Genomic DNA, 20875 nt, shown 5'->3' with positions numbered 1-20875 from the left:
AGGACTGGAGAAGTGCGCAGCGTAGAATTCAAAAGAGGAAAGTCTGTAGAAGTGTGGTGGTAATATGAGAGGCTGGCAGTAGCAGTGAGGAGCAGGGACATTTTGACCCCCCTTCTTCCCTAGTGCTGTGGACTGAACTGTGTCCTGCTAAAATCCGCATGTTGAAGCCCTAACCCACAAAATGATGGTATTTAGAGGTGGGGCCTTTGAGAGATAATTAGGTTTAGGTGAGGTTGTGAGGATGGGGCCCCATGAGAAGGAACTAGTGCCCTTATACGAAGGGACAGCAGAGACCTTGCTGTCATTTCCTCCCTGCCATGTGAGGACACACTGAGAAGGGACCATCTGCAAGCCAGGAAGAGAGTCCTCACCAGAGCCTGATCTCGGACTTCCAGCCTCCAAAACTGTGAGAAAGTCAATTTCTGTTGCTTAAACCACTCAGTCTATGGTATTTTGTTATGGCAGCCCTTGCTGACTAAGACACCAAGTGAGCCCAGAAAAAATGAAAGGAGAAAAGCTTCCATTAGCAAGGCTTTCAGAAGTCAAAGCAAGGAGTTCTTTAGAAAACAGAATAATGATGAGGGTAGGTAGGGGACAGTGTATTCACAGTAGAGAAAGAATTAAAAAATGAATGAATACTTGAAAAATTTCACTATGAATTCTGTACCCGCTTTCATTTGCCAAGAGAGGGACTACATGATTTTGGAGATGTTCATTTAGTTTTCTAAGAGACACAGTTTGGGAATATCAATGAAGATGGCTGAGTAAGAGGACGTGGAGCTCACTGCCCCCACGAACACATCAAAAATACATCTGCATGTGGGACAATTCTCACTGAAAACTAACTGGAAACTTGCAGAAAGACTCCGGTACCTCTAAGGCTGTAAGGCAGATCCATATATGACCCAGTGGGAAGGGAAGGAAAGCAATCAGGCTGGGGCCTGTACCCCTGGAGGGGAACTCAGAGGAAAAGGGAGATGACACACCCTAGAGAGTGAGTGGTGAGAGCCTCCGATTGGGCACCCCAGGCCTGGTGTGCTTCACAGAGGAGATGAGCCCCCTTGTCTAGTTGGAGGACTGCTGGGACTAACAGGATGGCTGTGGGAAGCTGGTCTCCGCTAGTGAGGAGCACACCTGCTGCCTGCCCCTGAGGCGGGGCAGAGAGAGGTCTGCTCCAGCAGCTGCTGACTTTCCTGGCCCACCTCAGCACACGCCACAGCCCAAGCCAGGCAAGCGCTCTGGCCCCGCTCACTCCAGGTCACAGTGCAGCACTGGGTCTGGGGCAGCCACTGCTGGGGAGAAGACTCAGCCATGGGATGCAGAGGCAGAGCCTGGGTGGGACGGTGGCTGCCATGGTTGGCAGTACTCAGGCAACACATCAGAAGTAGCCCAGATCTCTGACAGCGGCCACTCCACCACAGCTTACCCCCTGATACAAGCTGAGAGTCCACATGGGCCCTACCAGCTCTGTGGTGTAGCTCCACAGCAGAGTTGGGGTGGCAGATGCTGGGGGTAGTGGGCAGCTGTGAAGGTCAAAGGGGCCTTGCACTGAGTCTGCATCTAAGTGGAGCATGGGAAACAAATATGGGTAACTGAACAGGCAGTGAGTCAGAGACGGCTCAGATCTGTGTCTGCGGCTGACGCAAGCTGAGCGCCTGCATGAGCTGCACTTCAGCAATTTCCCCTCTGCACAGAGAGGGGAATTTCCCCAGTGCCCAGAGAGGGGAAAACACACACTTAAAAGGAACAGAGCCAGCTCGTGCCGACCCTCAGGGTTTCTGCTCCAGCAGCTTCAAATCAGACCCCACCCCGTGTGGGACACAGACAGACACTGAGCAGGGGGACGTCCCAGCCCACACCTGGCTTCAGCTCTAGCCCCTTCACCTCCAGCCCCACCTTCTACCAAGGAGACAGCTGCCAGCACACCCTGAGGAAGGATGTGATTTGTGTCCACATCAAATCCAGCTCTCCCACCAAAGGCGTTGGGCACGTGCGGTCAGTATAGGGACATTCCCAGGGAAGAATACCACCGCGAGGTGACTGTTACACGTGCATTCACAGAGGCAAAGAAAGTTAAGTAAAATGAAAAGGAACTGCTCTCTACTGAAAGAGCAATAGAAAACCCTTGAAAATACAGCTAGTGAAACAACAGTTAGCTGGCTAAAGAGCTCAAAGCATTGGTTATAAAACTGTAGAGTGAGTCAGGGAAAAGAACACATCTACACAGCAGTCATTTTGGAACTAGAAAATATAAAAAAGACCCAATCAGAAATGAAGAATTCGATAGCTGATATAAAAAACACTCTAGAAGGAATGAATAGCTGACTAAGTGATGACACAGAAGAACCCATAAGTTAAGTGATCTGGAAGATAGAATAATGGACATCACCCAATCAGAACAGCAAAAAGAAAAGCAAATTTTCAAAAATGAAAATAGCAAACAATATAAGAGTTCTCTGGGATATAAGAGACCCAGAAGAAAAAGAGAGAAGAGGGTCAAAAATGTATTTGAGGAAATTAGGAACTGAAAACTTCCAAAATCTGAAGAAGGAAACATGTCCAGGTATGGGAAGTACAGAGGGTCCCAACAGGATGAACCCAGACAGATCCACACCAAGACATATAATTAAAATGGCAAAAGTTTAAGAGAAAATTCTAAAGGCAGCAAGAGGAAAACAGAGTCATGTACAAGGGAATCTCCAGAAGCCTATCAGCTGATTTCTCTGCAGAAACTTTGCAGGCCAGAAGGGAGTGGCAAGATGTATTCCAGTGGTTGAAAGTGAAAATCTGCAACCTAGGAGACTCTACCCAGCAAGATTATCATTTAGCATAGAAGGGGAGATAAAGACATCTCAGATAAGCAGAAACTAACAGTCCATGAATACTGCACTTAACCAAAAAAATGTTGAAGGGACTTCTCTAAGAGGAAAACAAGTAAGCTATAGGAAAAGGGAAATCTTACTAGGAAAGGCAGATGTATAGTAAGGACTGAGCATCAACCACTTGCATACCTAGTACAAAGACTAAAAGACAAAAAAAAGTTGTCAAAGCAACTATAAATACAATAAACAGTTAAGGGATAAACATGAAAATGCAACGTGACATCAGAAACGATGTGGGGGATGGGGGTAAAAAATTGTAGATCTTTTAGAATATGTTTCAACTTAAATGACTATCAGTTAAAGCAAGTAAATGCAGTTATAGATCAACATTATGAACCCCATGATAACCACAGATGAAAAACCTATAACAGATACACAAGAGCTAAAAAGAACACAAGCATACTACTAAAGAAAGTCATCAGACCACTAGGGAAGAAATAAAAATAAGAAATGAACAGAGAAGAACCACAAAACAGCCAAGAAACAAGTCATAAAATGCAGTAAGTACATGCCTATCAATAATTACTGTAAATGTCAGTGGACTGAATGCGTCAATCAAAGACAGGGTGACTGGATTACAAAACCTGCTGCCTACAAGAGACATTTCAAAGCTAAAGACAGACTGAAAGTGAGGGGCTGGAAAAAGTTATTCTTGAAAACGGAAATGACAAGAAACTAGGGGTAGTAATTCTCAGATAAAGTAGACTTTAAAACAAGACTGTAACAAAAGACAAGGTAGGGCATTATGTAATAATAAAGGGATCTATACAAAAAGAGGGTATTACACTTGTTAACATATAAGCACCCAATACAGAAGCACCTAAATGTAGAAAGCAAATACTAACAGACAAAATGGAAGAAATTGATAATACAATAATAGAAGGGGACTTTAACACCTCACTTATCTCAGTAGACATCTTATCTAGACAAAAAGTCAGTAAGACAATAGTGGTCTTAAATGACATAATAGACCTCTTGGACTTAATAGATATCTACAGGACATTACATCCAAAAGCAGCAGAATATGGAACATTCTCCAGGATAGGTCACAGTGCTAGGTCATAAACAAGTCTCAACAAATTTAAGAGGATAGAAACTATATCAAGCAGTTTTTCTGACAATAGCAGTATGACACTAGAAATCAATTACAGGCATTAAAATGGGAGAAGAGCACATACTTGGAGACTAAAGAACATGCTACTAAAACACCAGTGGGTCAATGAAGAAATCAAAGAAGAAATGAGAAGATACCTTGAGACTAATGAAATAGAAATGCAGTACTCCAAAGTCTATGGAATATAGCAAAAGCCATTCTGAGTGGGGAGTTTATAGCAATGCAAGCCTTCCTCAAGAAACAAGAAAAATCTCAAGTAAACAACTTAACCTATCACCTAAAAGAAATAGAAGAAGAACAAATGAAGTCCAAAGTCAGCAGAAGGAAGGAAGTAAAGATCAGAAAAGAAACAAATAAAATAGAAATCAACAAAACAATAGAAAGTGTCAGTGAAACCAAGAGCAGATTTTTTGAAAAGATAAACAAAATTGATAAACTTTTAGCCAGGATCACCAAGAAGAAAAGAGAGAAAGACCCAAATAAAGTAATAAATGAAAGAGGTCAGATAACAATGAATACCACAGAGATACAAAAAATCTTAAGAGAACACTGCTAACAGTTATATGCCAACATATTGGACAGGCTAGAAGAAATGGGCAAATTTCTAGAAACATACAAGCTGTCAATACTGAATCAAGAAGAAAGAGACCAAGCACTAGTAGTAAAATTGAATTTGTAGTAATAATAATAGTAATTTCTAGCAAACAAAAACTCAGGACCAGACGGTTTCAGAGGAGAGTTCTACCAAACATACAAAGAAGAGCTAATACCTATCTTCTCAGCGTATTCCAAAAATTGAAGAGGACAGAACACTCCCAAATTCATTCTATGAGGCCACCATTAATTACCCTGATACCAAACCAAAGACAAGACAAAAAAAAATTACAAACCAATGTCTTTGGTGAACATAGATTCAAAAATCCTCCACGAAATAGCAAACTGAATCCAACAGTATATAAAAAGGATGATACACAACGATCAAGTTGGATTTATTCCAGGAATGTATTTATAATTTTTTTTCACCAGCCCTGTGAGAGTACATATTGAAATTGGTCCCAATGGCAGAGTAACTGGTGAAGCAGATGTCAAGTTTGCAACTCATGAAGATGCCGTGGCAGCTATGTTGAAAGACAAAGCAAGTAGGCAACACAGATATGTAGAACTCCTGAATTCTACAGCAGGAGCACACGGTGGTGCTTAAGGTAGCCAAAGGATGGGAGGCACGGGCTTGTCAGAGCAGTCCAGTTATGGTGGTCCAGCCAGCCGGCAGCTGAGCGGTGGTTATGGAGGCAGCTACGGCAGCCAGAGCAGCATGAGTGGATATGACCAAGTTTTACAGGAAAACTCCGGTGATTTTCAATCAAACATTGCATAGGCAGCCAAGGAGCAGTGACCAGCAGCTACTACAGCCGTGGCAGCCGAGCATCTGGGAGCAAACGGAATGGGAGGGATGTCTAGCATGTCCAGTGTGAGTGGTGGATGGGGAATGTAATTGATCCTGATCACTGACTCTTGGTCAACCTTTTTTTAAAAGAAAAACAGAACTTAAGTTTTAACAATTTTGCAACACGAGCTTGTGATTTATGCTTACTCTAAATGGAAATCAGGATTGTTTTAAAGACTTAAGTAAAGTCCAGTTTTTTGAACACAACATTCATCTAGGATGTAACAACTAAGTTGAGTAAACTGTAACTGTTAAATAATTTTCAACTTTTCCCAAGTTAGTTATACTGTAGGATGTACTTAAGTAGTAAGTATTTCTAGGTTAAAGCAGTTGAATTATGTTAAATGTTGCCCTTATAAACCACATTACATTGAACACTGTTCGGATGTATGTTGAAAGACATGCCTTTTTGTAAAACTCAATATAGGAGCTGTGTCTACAATTAAAGTGAAACATTGGGCATGTTTGTTAATTCTGGTTTCATTTAATAACCTCTAAGGCATGTGAGTTTAAGCTTTTAATTATTTTTTTAAGTTAATGGGGAGAATTTGAGATGCAGTTCAATACTTTAGGATTTTGGTCTTGGTGTTTATATGAAATTCTGAAACTGATTTTTTAGATGTATTGTGGTAAGTGAAACTTTGTCAAATAAATTTTCCTTTTAAAAACTGCAAAAATAAATAAATAGATAGAAGGACGGACAGACATTGTTTAAGAATTGGAACTCTCTCTAATAGCTGGTTCCTCCTCTGTTCCTCTCGTATACAGATCAGTACAGTGTGGGGGCTAAGATCAGGGCTGCAGCCAGAATGTGACTTCAAACTCAGTTTCACCACTCAGCAGCTGTGTGAATTTGAGCTCTTTGTGTTTCACTTTCCTCGTCTATAAAGTGGAGACAAGTGTTGCTTCTGTCCCAGAGGTGATTATGAGGATTAAAGGTACAGAGTGCTCAGAATTGGACTTTACTCAAGATGGATGTTCCAGTTGTGAACACATGGTGCCACCAATAATAACTGCTGTCATGTCCTTAGATGGCAGTCCCAGCGGACCAGTTGCTGAAACCAAAACCCTATGATGAGGAGTACTCATACTCATAGCTGAAATTCATGGAGCACTCGTGTGGGAGTGTGCTAGCCCTTAACATGCATTTCTTTGTTTATCCTCAAGATAGGAAGGCAGGTATTGTCCCCATTTCACTGATAAGAAAAGTGAGGCATTGGGTCAAAGTAATCTGAAGTCGGTAACAACAAAGGAAAGTATACTGGAAAAGCTATATAAACAGAGCCTGAGAGACCAGTTGAGAAATAACAGAAGATCCATGGTTTGTATAATCAGAGTCCCTGAAGGAGAGGCAAGGCAGTGGGGCTGAAAGAACATTTGAAGAAATAATGGTTGAAAACTAACCATACTCGACAAAAGACAAATATGTAAGCTGAGCAAGCCCCCAGAAGGGTAAACCTAATCTATGCCAAGACACATCATAGTTAAACTTGTGAAAACTAAAGACAAAATCTTGAAAACAGAGAGAAATGACATATTATCTATATGGGAACAGCAATTCAAATGACAGCAAATTTATCACCTAAAATTATGGAGACCAGAAGGGAGTGGCACAATATTTTAAAGTGCTAAAAGGAAAGAACTGTCAGCTATAAATTCTGTATCCAGTGAAAGGATCCTTCAGCAACAAAGGAGAAGTAAAGACATTCCAGATGAAGGAGAAGGTCCTAAAAATCTTCTGTGCTCTGCCTGTTCATCTCCCTACCCCACCCCCAGCAACCACTGATCGTTTTCCTGTCTCCATAGTTTTGCCTTTTCCAGAATGCCATATACTTGGAATCATACAGCACATAGCCTTTTCTGATTGGCTTCTTTCAGTTAGTAATATGCATTTCAGTTTCCTCCATGTCATTTCATGACTTGATAGCTTTTTTAGCACTGAATAATGCTCTGTGTTCTGGCTGTACCACAGTTTATCCATTCACCTACTGAAGGCCATCCTGGTTGCTTTCAAGTTTTGGCAGTTATGAGTAAAGCTGCTAAAAACAAACAAAAATAACCTTCAAAGTAATCTGGTTTCAGAACCTTCCAAACCCTGTGTATTTGCACTCTGTTCTCTGCACCCCTTTCTTTCTTTTTTAACCCAGCAGCACATATGCAGCCTCTCCCCAGATCAGGGCCTGAGAATTCTAAGTCACTAATGTAGGTAATAAGGCTGATTGAAAATGAAAGTTATGTCCTACAGTGATTTCTCAAACTGTGGGGACAGAACCACATCTAGAGTTCATTAAAGACTGCATCGTAGTAACCTCATTAGTAGTATCCGTCTCACTAACCTGCAGCTCTGCAACCCTGTCTTCAAAATTGACCATGATGCTTTTCCCATCTCCACTGACTGCTTTCTTTTATATCTTCCGTCTTTCTCCAGAATTTCCAGATGATGTTAATCCTGTTACCAAAGAAAAAGGTGGACCCAGGGGCCCGGAACCTACTCGATATGGAGATTGGGAACGAAAAGGACGCTGCATTGATTTTTAAACCACGTGTTCTCTAACTTCAGTATCTTTTTCTGATTGTGTACATCTGAATTAACTTATTCTGACTGTCTTCTTTCTGTATATTATTTCAGTCATCTAATTTCCGTAATGTGTTTAAAGAGGTATATGATGGCTTTGGAAGAAAATATGCTGCTATAAATTAAGAAAGAAAATATTTCTACATTAGCACATTAATTTTAATTTAAATGTATTAGAGTAAGTGATGATTAGAACTGCAAGCTTTTATTTCATCATGTTTCAGCTTAAATTAAGCAGCTGCTTATAAAATACAAATGCAAATAAAACACCTTTTTAGAAAAAATAATTTTATTGCTATGTACTGAGTAATAGTGGCTTCTTAAACATGAGTTAAGTAGTGTGTACTATTTTGGTAAAGCCATGGTAACAAGGGAAGATCTTTAACCCCAGAGCCAGATTACTTGGGTTCAAATCCCAGCTCTGCTACTTACTAGCTGTGTGACCTTAGGTAAGTTATTTAACATCTCTGTGCTTCAGTATCCTTATGTGTATGATTGAAGATAATACTAGCTCCACCTCATAGAGCAGCTGAGAAGATCAAATGAGTAAATACAGGTAAACCACTTGGAGCAATGCATAGCATATACCTCTCAGTGGTAGCCATCTCTAAATCATACTATATTTTCTAAGTCTTCAGGCTGCCTGGGGTGAAAATCTAAGAAACTGAAATTTTAAATACTTGAGTTGAAATTGTTTTATATGAATGTAACATTTAAAAATCATTAGTTGGAAAATTTGATTATTTTCATGGATGAACAGAGCTGAAATACTCATTCATTTGTTAAAGATAAAATTCAAGTCCGAAAGGCTAATGTGAGAGAAGCAGGGGATGGGTTGTGCCAGCTGAGTCACGTCTGATGACTCAGAAGCTCCCTCCCTGTGGTCTTTGGATGACTGGGTCAGGAGACGCCAAGCCCATCTGCAGAGCAGTACTGATGGAAGAACGGGAAGGGCTGGGCTCCTTTGCTGTCCGCTGGCCTCACTCAGTCGCAGAGATTGGACCTCCACATGTTAACATAAAATAACATGTTTTTGAAAAGTAGTGAAACTAAAATAACTTTCCAAAACAAAAAAATACTTTAAGTGACATTGTTTTATATTTTTGTGATTCTCTTTAACATCTAACTTAATAGAAGGCCGCCGTATTCTCGTATCATCTTCTGCATTCAATTGGTTGTGATATTGTTTTGATTCTGGTATAAGGAAGAAAAGGTAGCCTCACACAGGTACGTGGTTAGAAAAGGGAGTATCTCTCAGAGCCCCTGTAGCGGTCTCAGGGTCCCCCAGGGTCCTTGGACACTTCCAAGAACTGCTTAGCTGACCTAAGTCAAGAGGGAGGTACTAAATGCAGACTCCTTAGAAAGGTTCACAGAACCAGCTGAGCCTTCAAGACCAAATTTCAGAACCCACAACAGCGCTGGCTAGAGAAGAGAGCTGGGGCCCAATGTCAGAGTCTGCTGCACCTCTCTCTGTAGGCAGGAAACTGTCACCACCATCAACACAAACCCCAGGAGCCCTAAGATGATGCTGACCATGCTGGCAAAATGAAGTCCCAGTGGCTTTCTTTTTCTCTCATCTAACCTCTTGTGGGCACAGAGTCAGATGTACACACCCCAGTGGAGGCTGGGAGGTGTGCTTTTACTGATCCCTGGGCTGTAAGGCAGGCTCTGCACTGGGGAGCTAGCAGATGTCGAGATGGTGTTCAAAAGAGTTTGGACAGACAAAAATGTTACTTGTCCACCACCAGCATCCAAGGAAACTATTTGAGAATCAGTCTTACTGGGGCATATAGTATAGAATTGTAAAATACATAAAATATAGGTGTGTAAAAATAAGGTTTAACTAATCTCTAAAACACATTAAATGTCTATTCCTGCTCATGTGAAGACTGCTTCTGTCAAGATTGGACATTTGAGCCTATAAATTATTTTTATGCCTTTTACATAGCTTTGGTTAATGAATATGAAAATTAAGTTATGTGAAAGTTGCTTAAAATTTAGTAACAGCCTATATTCTTTTGAAATACCACTTAGATATATTTAGACCCTGTATTTCTAACCTAGTTGTTGCAAATGGAGTCGCATCTGAAGCCTGGAGACTGCAGGTGCCCCTGTTAGCTGTTGCTGGTAGAAAGGGATTGTGGACAGACTGAGGAGTTTGTTGTTCACGCAGGCGTGGGAAGGAGACGAAAATCACTGGAGTGTTCAAAAGCAACTTTTAAGAGAATATTAGACCCTGAAAACATGCATAAGGAGAAAAACTAGGAAAGTGTCTCTGCAGGCTTGTCTTTAAGTAGCCCCTTTGGAAAAATCTGAATTTATAAACTGAGATGTTATAGACTGTGGACTGTAACCATTATCTTAAAACACTGTGTATTCCTTAGCACAGGAGGTCACCGTATTCACAGAGGCATGTACAACTTCAAAGGTGTAGAACACTTGGATTCTTTGGTTTACCAGAAGAGTTTTGTATTTTGTCTCATCCCTAAGTCAGTGACTCAGGTGGATGCCTTATTTTTAAAAAAGCTGACAGAAGGTTGTATTTTGATAATTATCATCTCGTTTTCATTCTGCTAGTCAGAAGCCCCAGGCCTTTGGAGGGGGTTGTCTCATATCAAATCTGAAACCTTGATTACGAGTCACAGGTCCTCTACCCCTGGCCATCCTGTATGCCAGGTGCTGCAGCAGGCCGAACCGCCCAGATGGTTTACTTCCGTGGTTTTGTGTGGATAGGTTAATGCTGACTGGAGTGCCCCTGCCTGTTGCTACCAGCGTATCTCTTCTCCAGTCCTTTGTGGAATGCGGCTCAGTGTGAACAGACATGTGCAATGCCCTTCTGTACATCAGAGAAGCAATATGAGACTAATGCTTGCCCAGCTAATTAACCCTGACCACCCGTGGTGAATCTAGAACTTTGTATTACAGGAAGTCGAGATAGCTGGTAATGACAAGCGCAGGGATAACAGTGTGTGCACATTACTTAGAAGTGTGGAGGCAAGCACCAGAAGCACTGACTAGGAGAGCAGAAAGTAGTTGCCTCTGGGGGTGAGCTGGCTGGACAGGCGCTGCTGTTTTGCCTTAGATGCTCTGTTTCTTCAATGAATATGTTAGTTCCTATTTTAAGAAATTACACAGGTTCATTGGGGAAATTGAGAAAACAGTATAAAGAAGAAAACAAAAATTATCAGTAAAACTTCTATACTCCCGTAACCTTTGGTGTTTTGTCCTTCAGTATTCTGAGTCTGTACGAGTGTTTTTTACATCTGTTATCCTAACAACTTCATAGCAAAAATGGTGATTTCACGATTTTAACATTTCTTAATCACAAGTGATGTAAGCACTTTTCTCTGTTTGTCAGCCTTTTGTATTTCTTCTGTTAATTGCTTTTTCTTGTCTTTTGCTCATTTCCTATTGAATATTGACCTTTTGTTACCAAGTTGTATGAGGCCTTTGCTTTTCACTTGCGCTTATTTATGCTGAACTTTTTGAATTATTTTTATGGAGTCATTTTTTTTTTCTCTTGGTCTGAGTTGGCCTCTGTGATCTTGATTTATTAATATCCCTTCACAGATTGCATTGGTGGTTCCAGCCCATGATGAAATCTTAAGTTCTGTGTCCTTCCTGGGCTGGCCCTTGACATCCATTCAGGCCCCTCCATTCCAGCCAAGCCCCTCTACTCACAGCCTCTCAGACAGGCTCTTCAGCACCTCTCCACACTGGTAGATAACATGCCTTCTGCCGGAATCCCCTCTTCTCTACTGCTGGCCTAGAAAGTACCTATTGAGCTATACTCACTTTCTTGGCTCTCTTCTGTGTCATTTCCACACTCAGCTATTGTAGACATACTAACTTCTTTTAGAATTAATTTTCAGTTCTGTTCTCTGTTAGTCCGTGGGCTTCCTTATCTGTCTTTGTCTTCCTGATTTACTTTATTCAGCTCTGTACCCCCAGTTGCAGCATGGTGCTGGGTATAGTAAACATCCAACAAATGCTGCCTCAGTGTTGAATAATTCAGTGTTCGTGGTGGGCAGAATTCCACAGGGGCACCCAAGAGTCCCTCTCCCTGGTGTACTTGGACTGTGTAGTCTCCTCCCCTCCAGTATGGGTGGGACCTGCGAATATGACGAGATACTTGTCCCCTTGATTAGGTTACATCATACATCAAAGATGGTGGAATAGTCATTCTGGTGGTCATGTTACCTTTGTAAGAATCTACTGTAGAGGGGAGGGTATAGCTCAGTGGCAGAGTGTGCACTTAGCATGTACAAGGTCCTGGGTACAATCCCCAGGACCTCCATTAAAACTAACTAAATAAATCTAATTACCCACCCTCCCCCCAAGAAAACAAAACAACAACAATAACAAAAGTGTAATAAAGTAAAAAAAAAAAAAAAAAAAACCAATGCATCGTAGCCACCCAGAGGAAGCTCCTCTCCCTGGCTTTGAGGAAGACAGCTGCTTTGTTGTGAGAGTGCCGTTAACTCCTTCCTGAAGGCGTTTGTAGGAGCTGAGAGTGATCCCAGCTGAGAGCCAGCAAGAAAACAAGGACCTCAGTCCTGCAACCACAAGGGTCTGAATTCCACTAATCACCCAAATGAGGTTGGATCCAGATTATGAGCCTCAGATGAGAACCCAGCCCCAGCTGAGACCTTGACTTCAGCCCAGTGAGGCCTTAAGCAGAGGACCCAACTCCCCAGGACCCAGACTTCTGATCCACAGAAGCTGTGGATAATAAATGTGTGCTGTTTTAAGCTACTCATCTTGCAGTGATGTCTTATGCAGCAGTAGAAAATTGATACAGTGTTCAGGTGCTGTTGCTAGGGAATTGGCCCTGAATCTCAGAAACAATGACAAGGCTGGTTTTAAGACCTTGTAGTTTGGATACCTTGATACTTACTTTTGTTATATGTGTACAAAAGCTCTCTCAGGCCTGCTCTGCCGAACTCTTGCCCTTGTCTCTCTTAAGAGAAATGGAGCCCTGCTACCTGTAGGTGTTCTTCCTCCGCCACCCCCCGGTGGCCAACAGCAAGGTCTACTTCCTGCTCGGGATCCTCCTTGCTAGCTTCTGTGTGCATAGAATATCACTCCTGTTACTACTGTGAATCTCTCCTGTGGGACCGCATGTGTGTGACCCACCACCTACTATTTACGGTGATCATTTGTGTGTACTGTGTTAAACCTGCTGGGCTGAACTTCCAACAGCCGACAGCCAGGTCTCCTTCGCTGCTCAGAGGGTAGATCAGCTTCCTTCTCAGAATGGCCTCTAATGAGTTACCTGGCCCAGTATTCTAGAATTGGGCCAGCTGGGTCCCTCAGGTGAAATAAAATAATCCTAAATCAACTTTGTTCTTTAATTTTTAATTTAAAAAATTTTATTTTTGGGGGGGATGGGGAGGTAATTCAGTTTATTTTTTTTTTTTGATGGAGATACTGGGAATTGAACCCAGGACTTGTACATGCTAAGCACGTGCTCTACCACTGAGCAATACCCTCCCCCTCCTAAGTCAACTTTAAATTGCTATAAAAATGCCCCAAATTCTTTTAAGAATTTATTTATTAAATAATGCATTTTTCTTTAAACCACCCAAAGTTCAAAAAGATTGGGAATCTTCTAAGACTGCTGATGTCGATATGAGACAGGTAGCAAAAGTTCCGCTTGAGATGCAGGGGCATGTGGTTTTAAAAAAAAGGCAGGTGGTGGTTAAGGAAGACGAAGTGGGGCCGTCAAGCCAGCGTGCAGCTGGAGGCGGGTCGGAAGGGCTGGAGAGGGCCAGCAGGTGCCAAGCGGGGAGGGATTTAACCCAGAAACAAACCTGGTACCAAAACGTCTGAGACCAGGCTTGGTCTTAACATGATTTTTACAAGGATACAAACTGAGCCTCAAGTCATTGCTCTCATTTTCCGCGAGTGAACCGAGGCCTCCAGGCTGTATGAGGCAGGCCCCACTTACTTTTTAGAACCATTAAATCACTTAAATTATTTGCATTTAATTTTCATTAAGGAAACAAAAAAAATTACTGCAAATAGGAGTCAGTTTCAGCAAGTGCCCAAATAACAAGAAAAGCTCTTTTCCATGTTCAAAAACTTTCCAAAATTTAGAGTAATTAAAAAGTAAAAGGCAAAAATAGTTTCAGAAAAAATAATGCTGACGTACATTTTCAGATACTGCCAAAGCCAGGCTCCTTTCTGGCACGTAGCTGCCTGATTTAGGTGATCGCCAGTGGGGGCTAAGCTGCCTCTGATTTCCTGCCAACCCCCACCCCGCCCCCATGCACCATTCCTACTGCGGGCCATCAGGCAGGCCTTGTCACCCCCCTCCGGGTGGGCCACTAGGAAGATGCCTGGGCGTGAGATGTCATAGCTATTTCAGTAATTGAAATGCAGGGTACTTCCTGTTTTCCTTCTGAATGTGAGTGCTAGGTAAATTTTTCAGGACCAGTTCAAGACCTGCATATCGTGATTTAATTCAAGCCCTCTCAGAAAACTCTTCCCATACTTTCCCCACTACAAGTTATAAGATTCCTCACATTAGAAGGAAGGAATCACAGGAGAGAGGGATTACGAGGGGAATGAGAAAATGCTTGGGAATGATGGAGATGTTCATTATCTTGATTTTTTGATGGTGGTTTCACAGGTGTGCATATATGTCAGAACCTATCAGACTGTACACTTTTCATATGTGCAGTTACTTCAATAAAGTTGTTTCAAAGTTAAAAAAAAAATCACTCCCAAAGGCCCTCGGGACCAATACTTGTCGCAGTGAGAGGTATTAAGGTACAGTTAACGTGTGTTACTCCTTAGAAGGTGTTAATTACTGCTGACACATTCGGTGCTGCTGGGCATCACAAGGTCTTCTGGGGAAAGAGACCAGATGTTGTCTTCGTGATTGTTGCTTAAGCTCTTATTAGGGGAATTTTCAAGATACACAAAGGTAAGAAGTATAATATGTGTGCTCTGTGTACGCATCACCCAAGTTTAACGGTTACCAATATTTATCAACAGTTACTAATTTTGCTTCATTATTCCCGTACACACTTTCTCCCCTCTGAGATAAGTTTATGGCAAGCAACTTCAGACTGTTTTATACAGAAGAGTGAAGCAAACTTCAGAGACCGGGTACCTGGCGAGCAGCCTGGCTAGCTGGGGGGGTGACACTCACAGAGGTGTCAGCGTGAAGGAGGCCTGAGCCCAGGACTGTGGTACCAAAAAGTCAGTGGGTTTTTAAAAATAGGTATTTTCTGAGAAAGAATCAATTGATCTTGACTGCAAAAAAAAAGTCTTTTTTTTTTAAGGTTTTGTTTCACCTTAAGTATAGGAAGACTGTGCCAATATTCATTTATTTCAAGGTATTTATTTTAGACTTAAAACATTCATAATCACATTGAGTTTAAACATCCTGCTGTAAGCACCGTGCTCGCCCACTGGTTCTGTGTTCCTCAGGTTTACAGCCTACTCTTAAAGACAAGGGGCAACGATTTCACAAATTTTAGAAAATACATTAAAAAGCTTCATCACCTTTTGCATTCAGGAAAGTGATTATCATTGGCTCAGTTCTCTTTGATTACATAACATTTCCATTTCTTTTCCTTTGGGAAAGTGACAGTTAAACCCGTTGGGGCTGTTCTCTTCCTTAAGCAAACCTCTATTTCCGAATGTTCAGCGTAGTCTGTAAATGTAACCCAAGCGAGCACCTCCCTCCTGCACTGGCGTGTCTGGGAGAGGGGCTTGTCACAGGACGGGGCGCGCGGCAGTCCTCACTGCGGAGGCGTCCTCGCTGCCCGCAGCCCCTCCGTGCCCCCCCGTGGCCCACAGCCCTGCCCGCGCCCCCGTCACCCCGCCTCCTCCCGGGGAAGGGGGATGCAGATGTCAGGGCCGCCCCTGCCCGCCCCTCAGTGCCGCCTTAGCCCTCTGCCGTCCTTGCCAGCCTCTCACTGAAGTGCGGGGTGACTGAGGTGGTGGTTGGGCTATAACAGAACAGGGGCTGAGTGCACACTGACTCGAGAAGTTACTAAGGAAAACTCCACTGGGCTCTGTTCGTACGTACTGGTTTCATTACGGCGGCCTCACCGGGGAAGAGTAATTCCTCTGTCCCTCTCATCAGCCCAGGAAGGAGAGGCTAGTGTTGTGTTTTTAAGGTCCAAGTTCTTTTAACATCTCTTACTCCACCAGGGAAGGAAATAGCTGTTGTGATTCAGGTTCTCTGAGGAGGACTAAACCGGACCATCTCCGAAGGAGAGGCGGCGAGGGCCCCGGCTTTGGCTTAGATTCGTACCCAACCCCAAGCAGCACCCGGGTGGCGACACCCCTGCGGGGACTGAGTGAGGATTCCCGGGACTCAGCGCCAAGCCCAGCCTTGAGAGCTGTGTTTGTCTCCTAGGGCTGCCAGCATGAAGCAGCACAAACCGGGTGGCTCAAAACAGCGGGGACTGAGGCTCTTCCAGTTCTAGAGGTTAGAAGTCTAAACTCAAGGTGCCGGCAGAGCCCTGCCCCCTCTAAAGGCCACAAGGGAGAATCCTTCCTTGTCCCCCCTAACTTCCGGTGGAGTGCCGGCAGTCCTCGGCGGTCCTTGGTGTGCAGGTACACAACGCCTGTCTGCCTTCGTGGTCACGCAGCATCCTCACTGTGTCTCTGTCACCACATGGCCATCTCATGAGGACACCAGTCATGTTGGAGTAGGGCCCACTCTTCTCCAGTATGACCTCATCTTAACAGATGACATCTGCAATGACCCTTTTTCCAAATAAGATCACATTCTAAACAAAATAATAAAAACTGTGAAATTATGTACTTTAAATTGGCAAACTGTATGGCATTTGAATTATATCTCAATAGAGATGTTATTTTACAAAAGAACTCGATGCATATAACATGGGTGACCGTCAAAATAATTACACTGAGTAAAGGAAGCTGTATTTTAAAGAGTAAACTCTGTATAATCCCACATATGTAAAATTCTAGAAAATGCAAGGATCTACAGTTATGGAAGGCAGCTATCAGGGGTGGCCTGGTTGGGGGAGGGAGCAACGGATTACCAAGGGGCATGAGGAATCTTTGGCGGTGATAGATAAACTCAGAATCTTGATCGTGGTGGTGGTTTCGTGACTGTACACATGTTAAAATTGATCAAATTATATGATTTAAATATATGCAGTTGTACATCACTTATCTTCAATAAAACTACAACAAAAAAAGCCTTTAAAAAAATCACATTCTGAGGTCTCAGGGGTTAGGACCTCAGCATACCTTTCTGGGGAGACGCAGTTCGCCTCGTAACAAGAGCACAAGACACCTGTAGCAGGCCTGGTGTGGAGGGGGCAGTCACCAGCCTGTGAATAAATAGGCCAAGTGAGCTCACACAATGCCTGTTCTCAGCATCAACCAACTAAAGACCAGAGGGTCTACCTGAATTTTCTAGGTGTGTGAGCACTCGGAGGGCCTTGCACAACCTCGGGAGGGGAAGGGAGATAGATGTGGCAACTCTGCACCCGAGCACGCGAAGTCCTCTCCTGACGATTACACCTGACGCCAGCGTTCCCCGTGCTCCCTGGGCCGCCCCCGCCCCCGGCCACGGTCACTGGCCATTTGTCCTCTCCAGGCGCCTCATTCCTTCATTTATCACCCACAGGTGCTGGTGCTCTATTTTCAGAAACTCCCCTTTCATTTTGTCTGTGGACAATTTCAGGGTTCACGTACATGGCCCAAAAAACCAAGGTCACTTCCTAGTCATAAGTGCCACTGACTCCTGGTCGGCAGGCTTCATAATAAACCTTTGCAGTGACAACTTTTCTTCAATTCAGCCTCTATAAATCTGTTGGAAGAAAGTATTCCCCCACCAAACGTTATAAGCAGCAGAGAAGGCATAGAAAAACATGTTCCCCTCCTCAGAGAGTCAGTCCCCAGGGCTTGAGAATATGCGAGGCTGGACTTTTTTTTTCTTCCAGTTATATAAAAATCAAAGAAATGCCCTATTTCTGCTCAGATTCATTTGCAATATCACTGCTTGGATTTTTCCTTAGTTTAAGCACAAAAATTGGTCTTCAATGTTTTATATCCCATAAATAGCGTCCTCCCACTCAGAGGCAAAATGGAAACCTCCGTATATTTTTCTGTAATCAAAGCATCTTCACCCAGTTGTGCAGAGGGAAAAATAAAATCCAAGAAATCAGGCAACAACAGGCAAACTATATTTATAAAATCATGGAAATATTATGCAAAAGCATTTTAGCTATATTTGATAATACAACAAATTATCAGTCAAATTGCTAAACCACTTTCTTTTATCTTTTTTTTTTGAAGAGGTGAATGAAAGCTTTAAGTCATCGCAACCCCTGGTATTATGAACCTTCTTTCAGAACAATTCCAGGAATGATTGCATACATTCAACATGAAGAGTTATAAAAAAGAGGATAGTCTATTTGTATTTACAGGTTTTACTGAATATTTTTATTTTTCACTATACATTAGTCTTCTTAAATTCTACCTAGAAAAGGTTTTCACAGAACAAAGTTTTATTTTTAAAAAGACTCCTAACAGTGAAATAAACACCAGTTCTAAATATAACCTTCATGCTCTGCAGAAAAAGGCAGCCATAATCTCCACAAGAACCCAGCCATGTAATCTGACCACTGGCTAAACCGCTTTCTTTACCGAATACTTTTAAAAATTCTCCTTTAAAACAGTGAGAAGGTGGGGCTGTAGGAAATTGTCCTTCGCCCTCCCCTAATAGAAAATTAAGATGGTTTTAGCAATCTGAATGTGGAAGAGGAAGTCAATTTATTTTATATTTATAAAATTGTGTATCTAAAAAATTTTTCTTCAGGGCTGTGCATATTTGTGATCCAATGTCTGAATACACCTGTAGCAGCCCAGGGAAAATGACTGATTCACTGACTCCTTCCCCTAAACCTTTATTAGCCGTAACCTATTAGAATGTGAAGACAAAGGAGGTGGGTGTAACCAAAGGATGGTGCCCGGATCTGTTGTTTAAGCACTGAGAGCGATGCCTTAAGTCCACTATCCAAGGTGGAACCAGTGTGGGGCAGATGTGGTCTCTTGAGGAACAGGACTGTGGGCTTGAGGAAGGATGTGGGATGAAGGTAAGATGCTGATCTTAGAAGCACGGCTGTTAGATCCTGACAATAGGCTGTAGATCTTGAAAGTGTTTAGGGATGATCTGCGCAGGTCAGAGCCTCGCAGGAGCCCGGGCTGAGACCGCCTGCTGCTCGGTAGCTCCAGGGCCAGGACTCAGGTTTCCCGAACTCCTAGGCAGTGCTCGGAACCTTCTTCAACCTGACTGCATTGCTTCTCTTGAAATCAAGTTTAAATGTCACTCACATGTAGAAAAGCAGGTTTCCGTTTTGAACTTGTTTGCTTTGAGGAGCGTATAGTGGATCACTAATGTAGTATTTTCCTCCATACTTAGCCATTGCAAAGTATCCCATGATGTAAATGAGACTGACAGTCAGGCAGACGTCTTTTTAACTTCAGAAGTGACTTGCTAACTTCCATTTCAAGATGCTCGGCAAGCCTGTTTTCTCCACTGCTAATAACTTATTTTTCATAGACTTATTTATTTTATTTTTTTTTTTGGTGGGGGAATTAGGTTTATATCTTTGTTTGTCTATTTATTAAGGGAGGTACTGGGGATTGAACCCAGGACCTCGTGCCTGCTAAGCACATGCTCTACCACTGAGCTATACCCTCCCTCAACCCCAGCTGCTTGTAACTTAAAGGGATGCAGTCAAGAACAGCCTTCTGTGCCTAGCAGCCCGAACCTGTTATCCTGGCCTTCAGCATCTGAATAGCACTGCTAGCACCTCAACTGTCTCCGGGCAGCAGCTGCTGTCAGCCTGATCTCATCTTTCCGAACCGTCCGCTGCCCGCGGAAAGGCATGGTGCACGGTCAGCCCCTAACTCCAAGAAGCACAAGCATCGAGAGGCTAACGGCCTCGTTCCAAGTCGTTGCCATAAAGTTTATCAATTCCTTCGTGGTTTTGAAAGTATTGATACAAGCTACCTTACATATTGGTCATTGTTTTTCCATTTTCCTTCATTTATTTAACTACTACTAAGCAAGAACAACAAAAACAAAAAAACCCAGTGGACTCGTTACATTTTTCTTGAGTCACACCAAGTTGTTAATAGGGTAAAGAGTCAGCATGCAAAGTACTCTATGGAAATTATATGAAGCTGCTCTAACAAATACTGTAAGTGCCAATCCACTCGTGGTTCACATTCCTGAGAACAAAGAGCTGGAGAGACTCGGGGATCAGCCCTCACTCATCCCCAGGGATTCTGATGCTGATTAAATAGTGCAAATATTTCCAGGGCTCATTCCAGCCTCCCGGCAGCCAACCCAAGGGTGGTGTGATGGGGGCTGGCTGATGACCGCGGGATGGCTGAGATGCTGGGATCTGGGGATGGCGCGTTCTTGTGCTGCCCCATGATGGCCGCGCTTCCTCAGAACTGTTCTCCCTCCCAGGATGAATGTGCCCCTGTGTACAGAGAGCGTCCGCCGTCCCCTGTCCAGAGGGATGGACACTCTTGCCCTGATCTGCACTTATGTAGGGCTCTAGGCCAGTTCACTCACTGTCCTTGTGAACATCCATCTTGTCCTTGTCATGGGTCCAGAGGAGTCTTGTGGGGAACCCAGCAGAGGGGCTGGGCTGGGACAGAGCTGGGGGGAGCTTCCCCTCCTGCAGGAACCGCAGCTGCTCTCCCTCCTTCCCCAGAGGGACCACCGGCTCTCCATCAGAACCAGGCACAGCCTGTGCATCACACATCTCCAGTATCCAAAGCAGAGGACAGTCAGTAGCAGATTCAATATTTCATATTTCTACTTCTGTTCATGAAACTAATTG

At 43.1% G+C, this 20875-nt stretch overlaps 2 protein-coding genes across 11 annotated transcripts in view; both read left to right on the top strand.

Moving 5' to 3' along the window:
• Positions 1–20875, top strand: part of SDHAF4 (succinate dehydrogenase complex assembly factor 4) — a 51933-nt gene that overhangs the window by 14320 nt on the left and 16738 nt on the right. Inside the window, exons 3-5 of one of the 10 annotated variants that reach the window (XR_004321788.1) lie at positions 7869–7999; positions 9150–9242; positions 10749–17807. Coding sequence is in view for 3 of the 10 variants with exons in the window: in XM_032484457.1 (XP_032340348.1) it covers positions 7869–7978 (110 nt within the window). In the remaining 7 variants the exon portion in view is untranslated. Of the gene's footprint in view, positions 1–7868; positions 8314–8412; positions 8465–9149; positions 17808–20875 lie in introns of those variants that run through there. The other 9 variants (XR_004321784.1, XR_004321787.1, XR_004321790.1 and 6 more) reach the window with 9 other exon arrangements.
• Positions 9163–20875, top strand: part of SMAP1 (small ArfGAP 1) — a 176288-nt gene continuing 164575 nt past the window's right edge. The window contains exon 1 of the mRNA XM_032484452.1: positions 9163–9242. The gene's annotated coding sequence lies outside the window, so the exon portion shown is untranslated. The remainder of the gene's footprint in view (positions 9243–20875) is intronic.

This window comes from Camelus ferus, chromosome 8 (assembly GCF_009834535.1).
Source record: "Camelus ferus isolate YT-003-E chromosome 8, BCGSAC_Cfer_1.0, whole genome shotgun sequence".
NCBI classification, from domain to species: domain Eukaryota; kingdom Metazoa; phylum Chordata; class Mammalia; order Artiodactyla; family Camelidae; genus Camelus; species Camelus ferus.
Note: the sequence above shows the minus strand (reverse complement) of the source record. Positions and strands in the feature narration are given on the sequence as shown.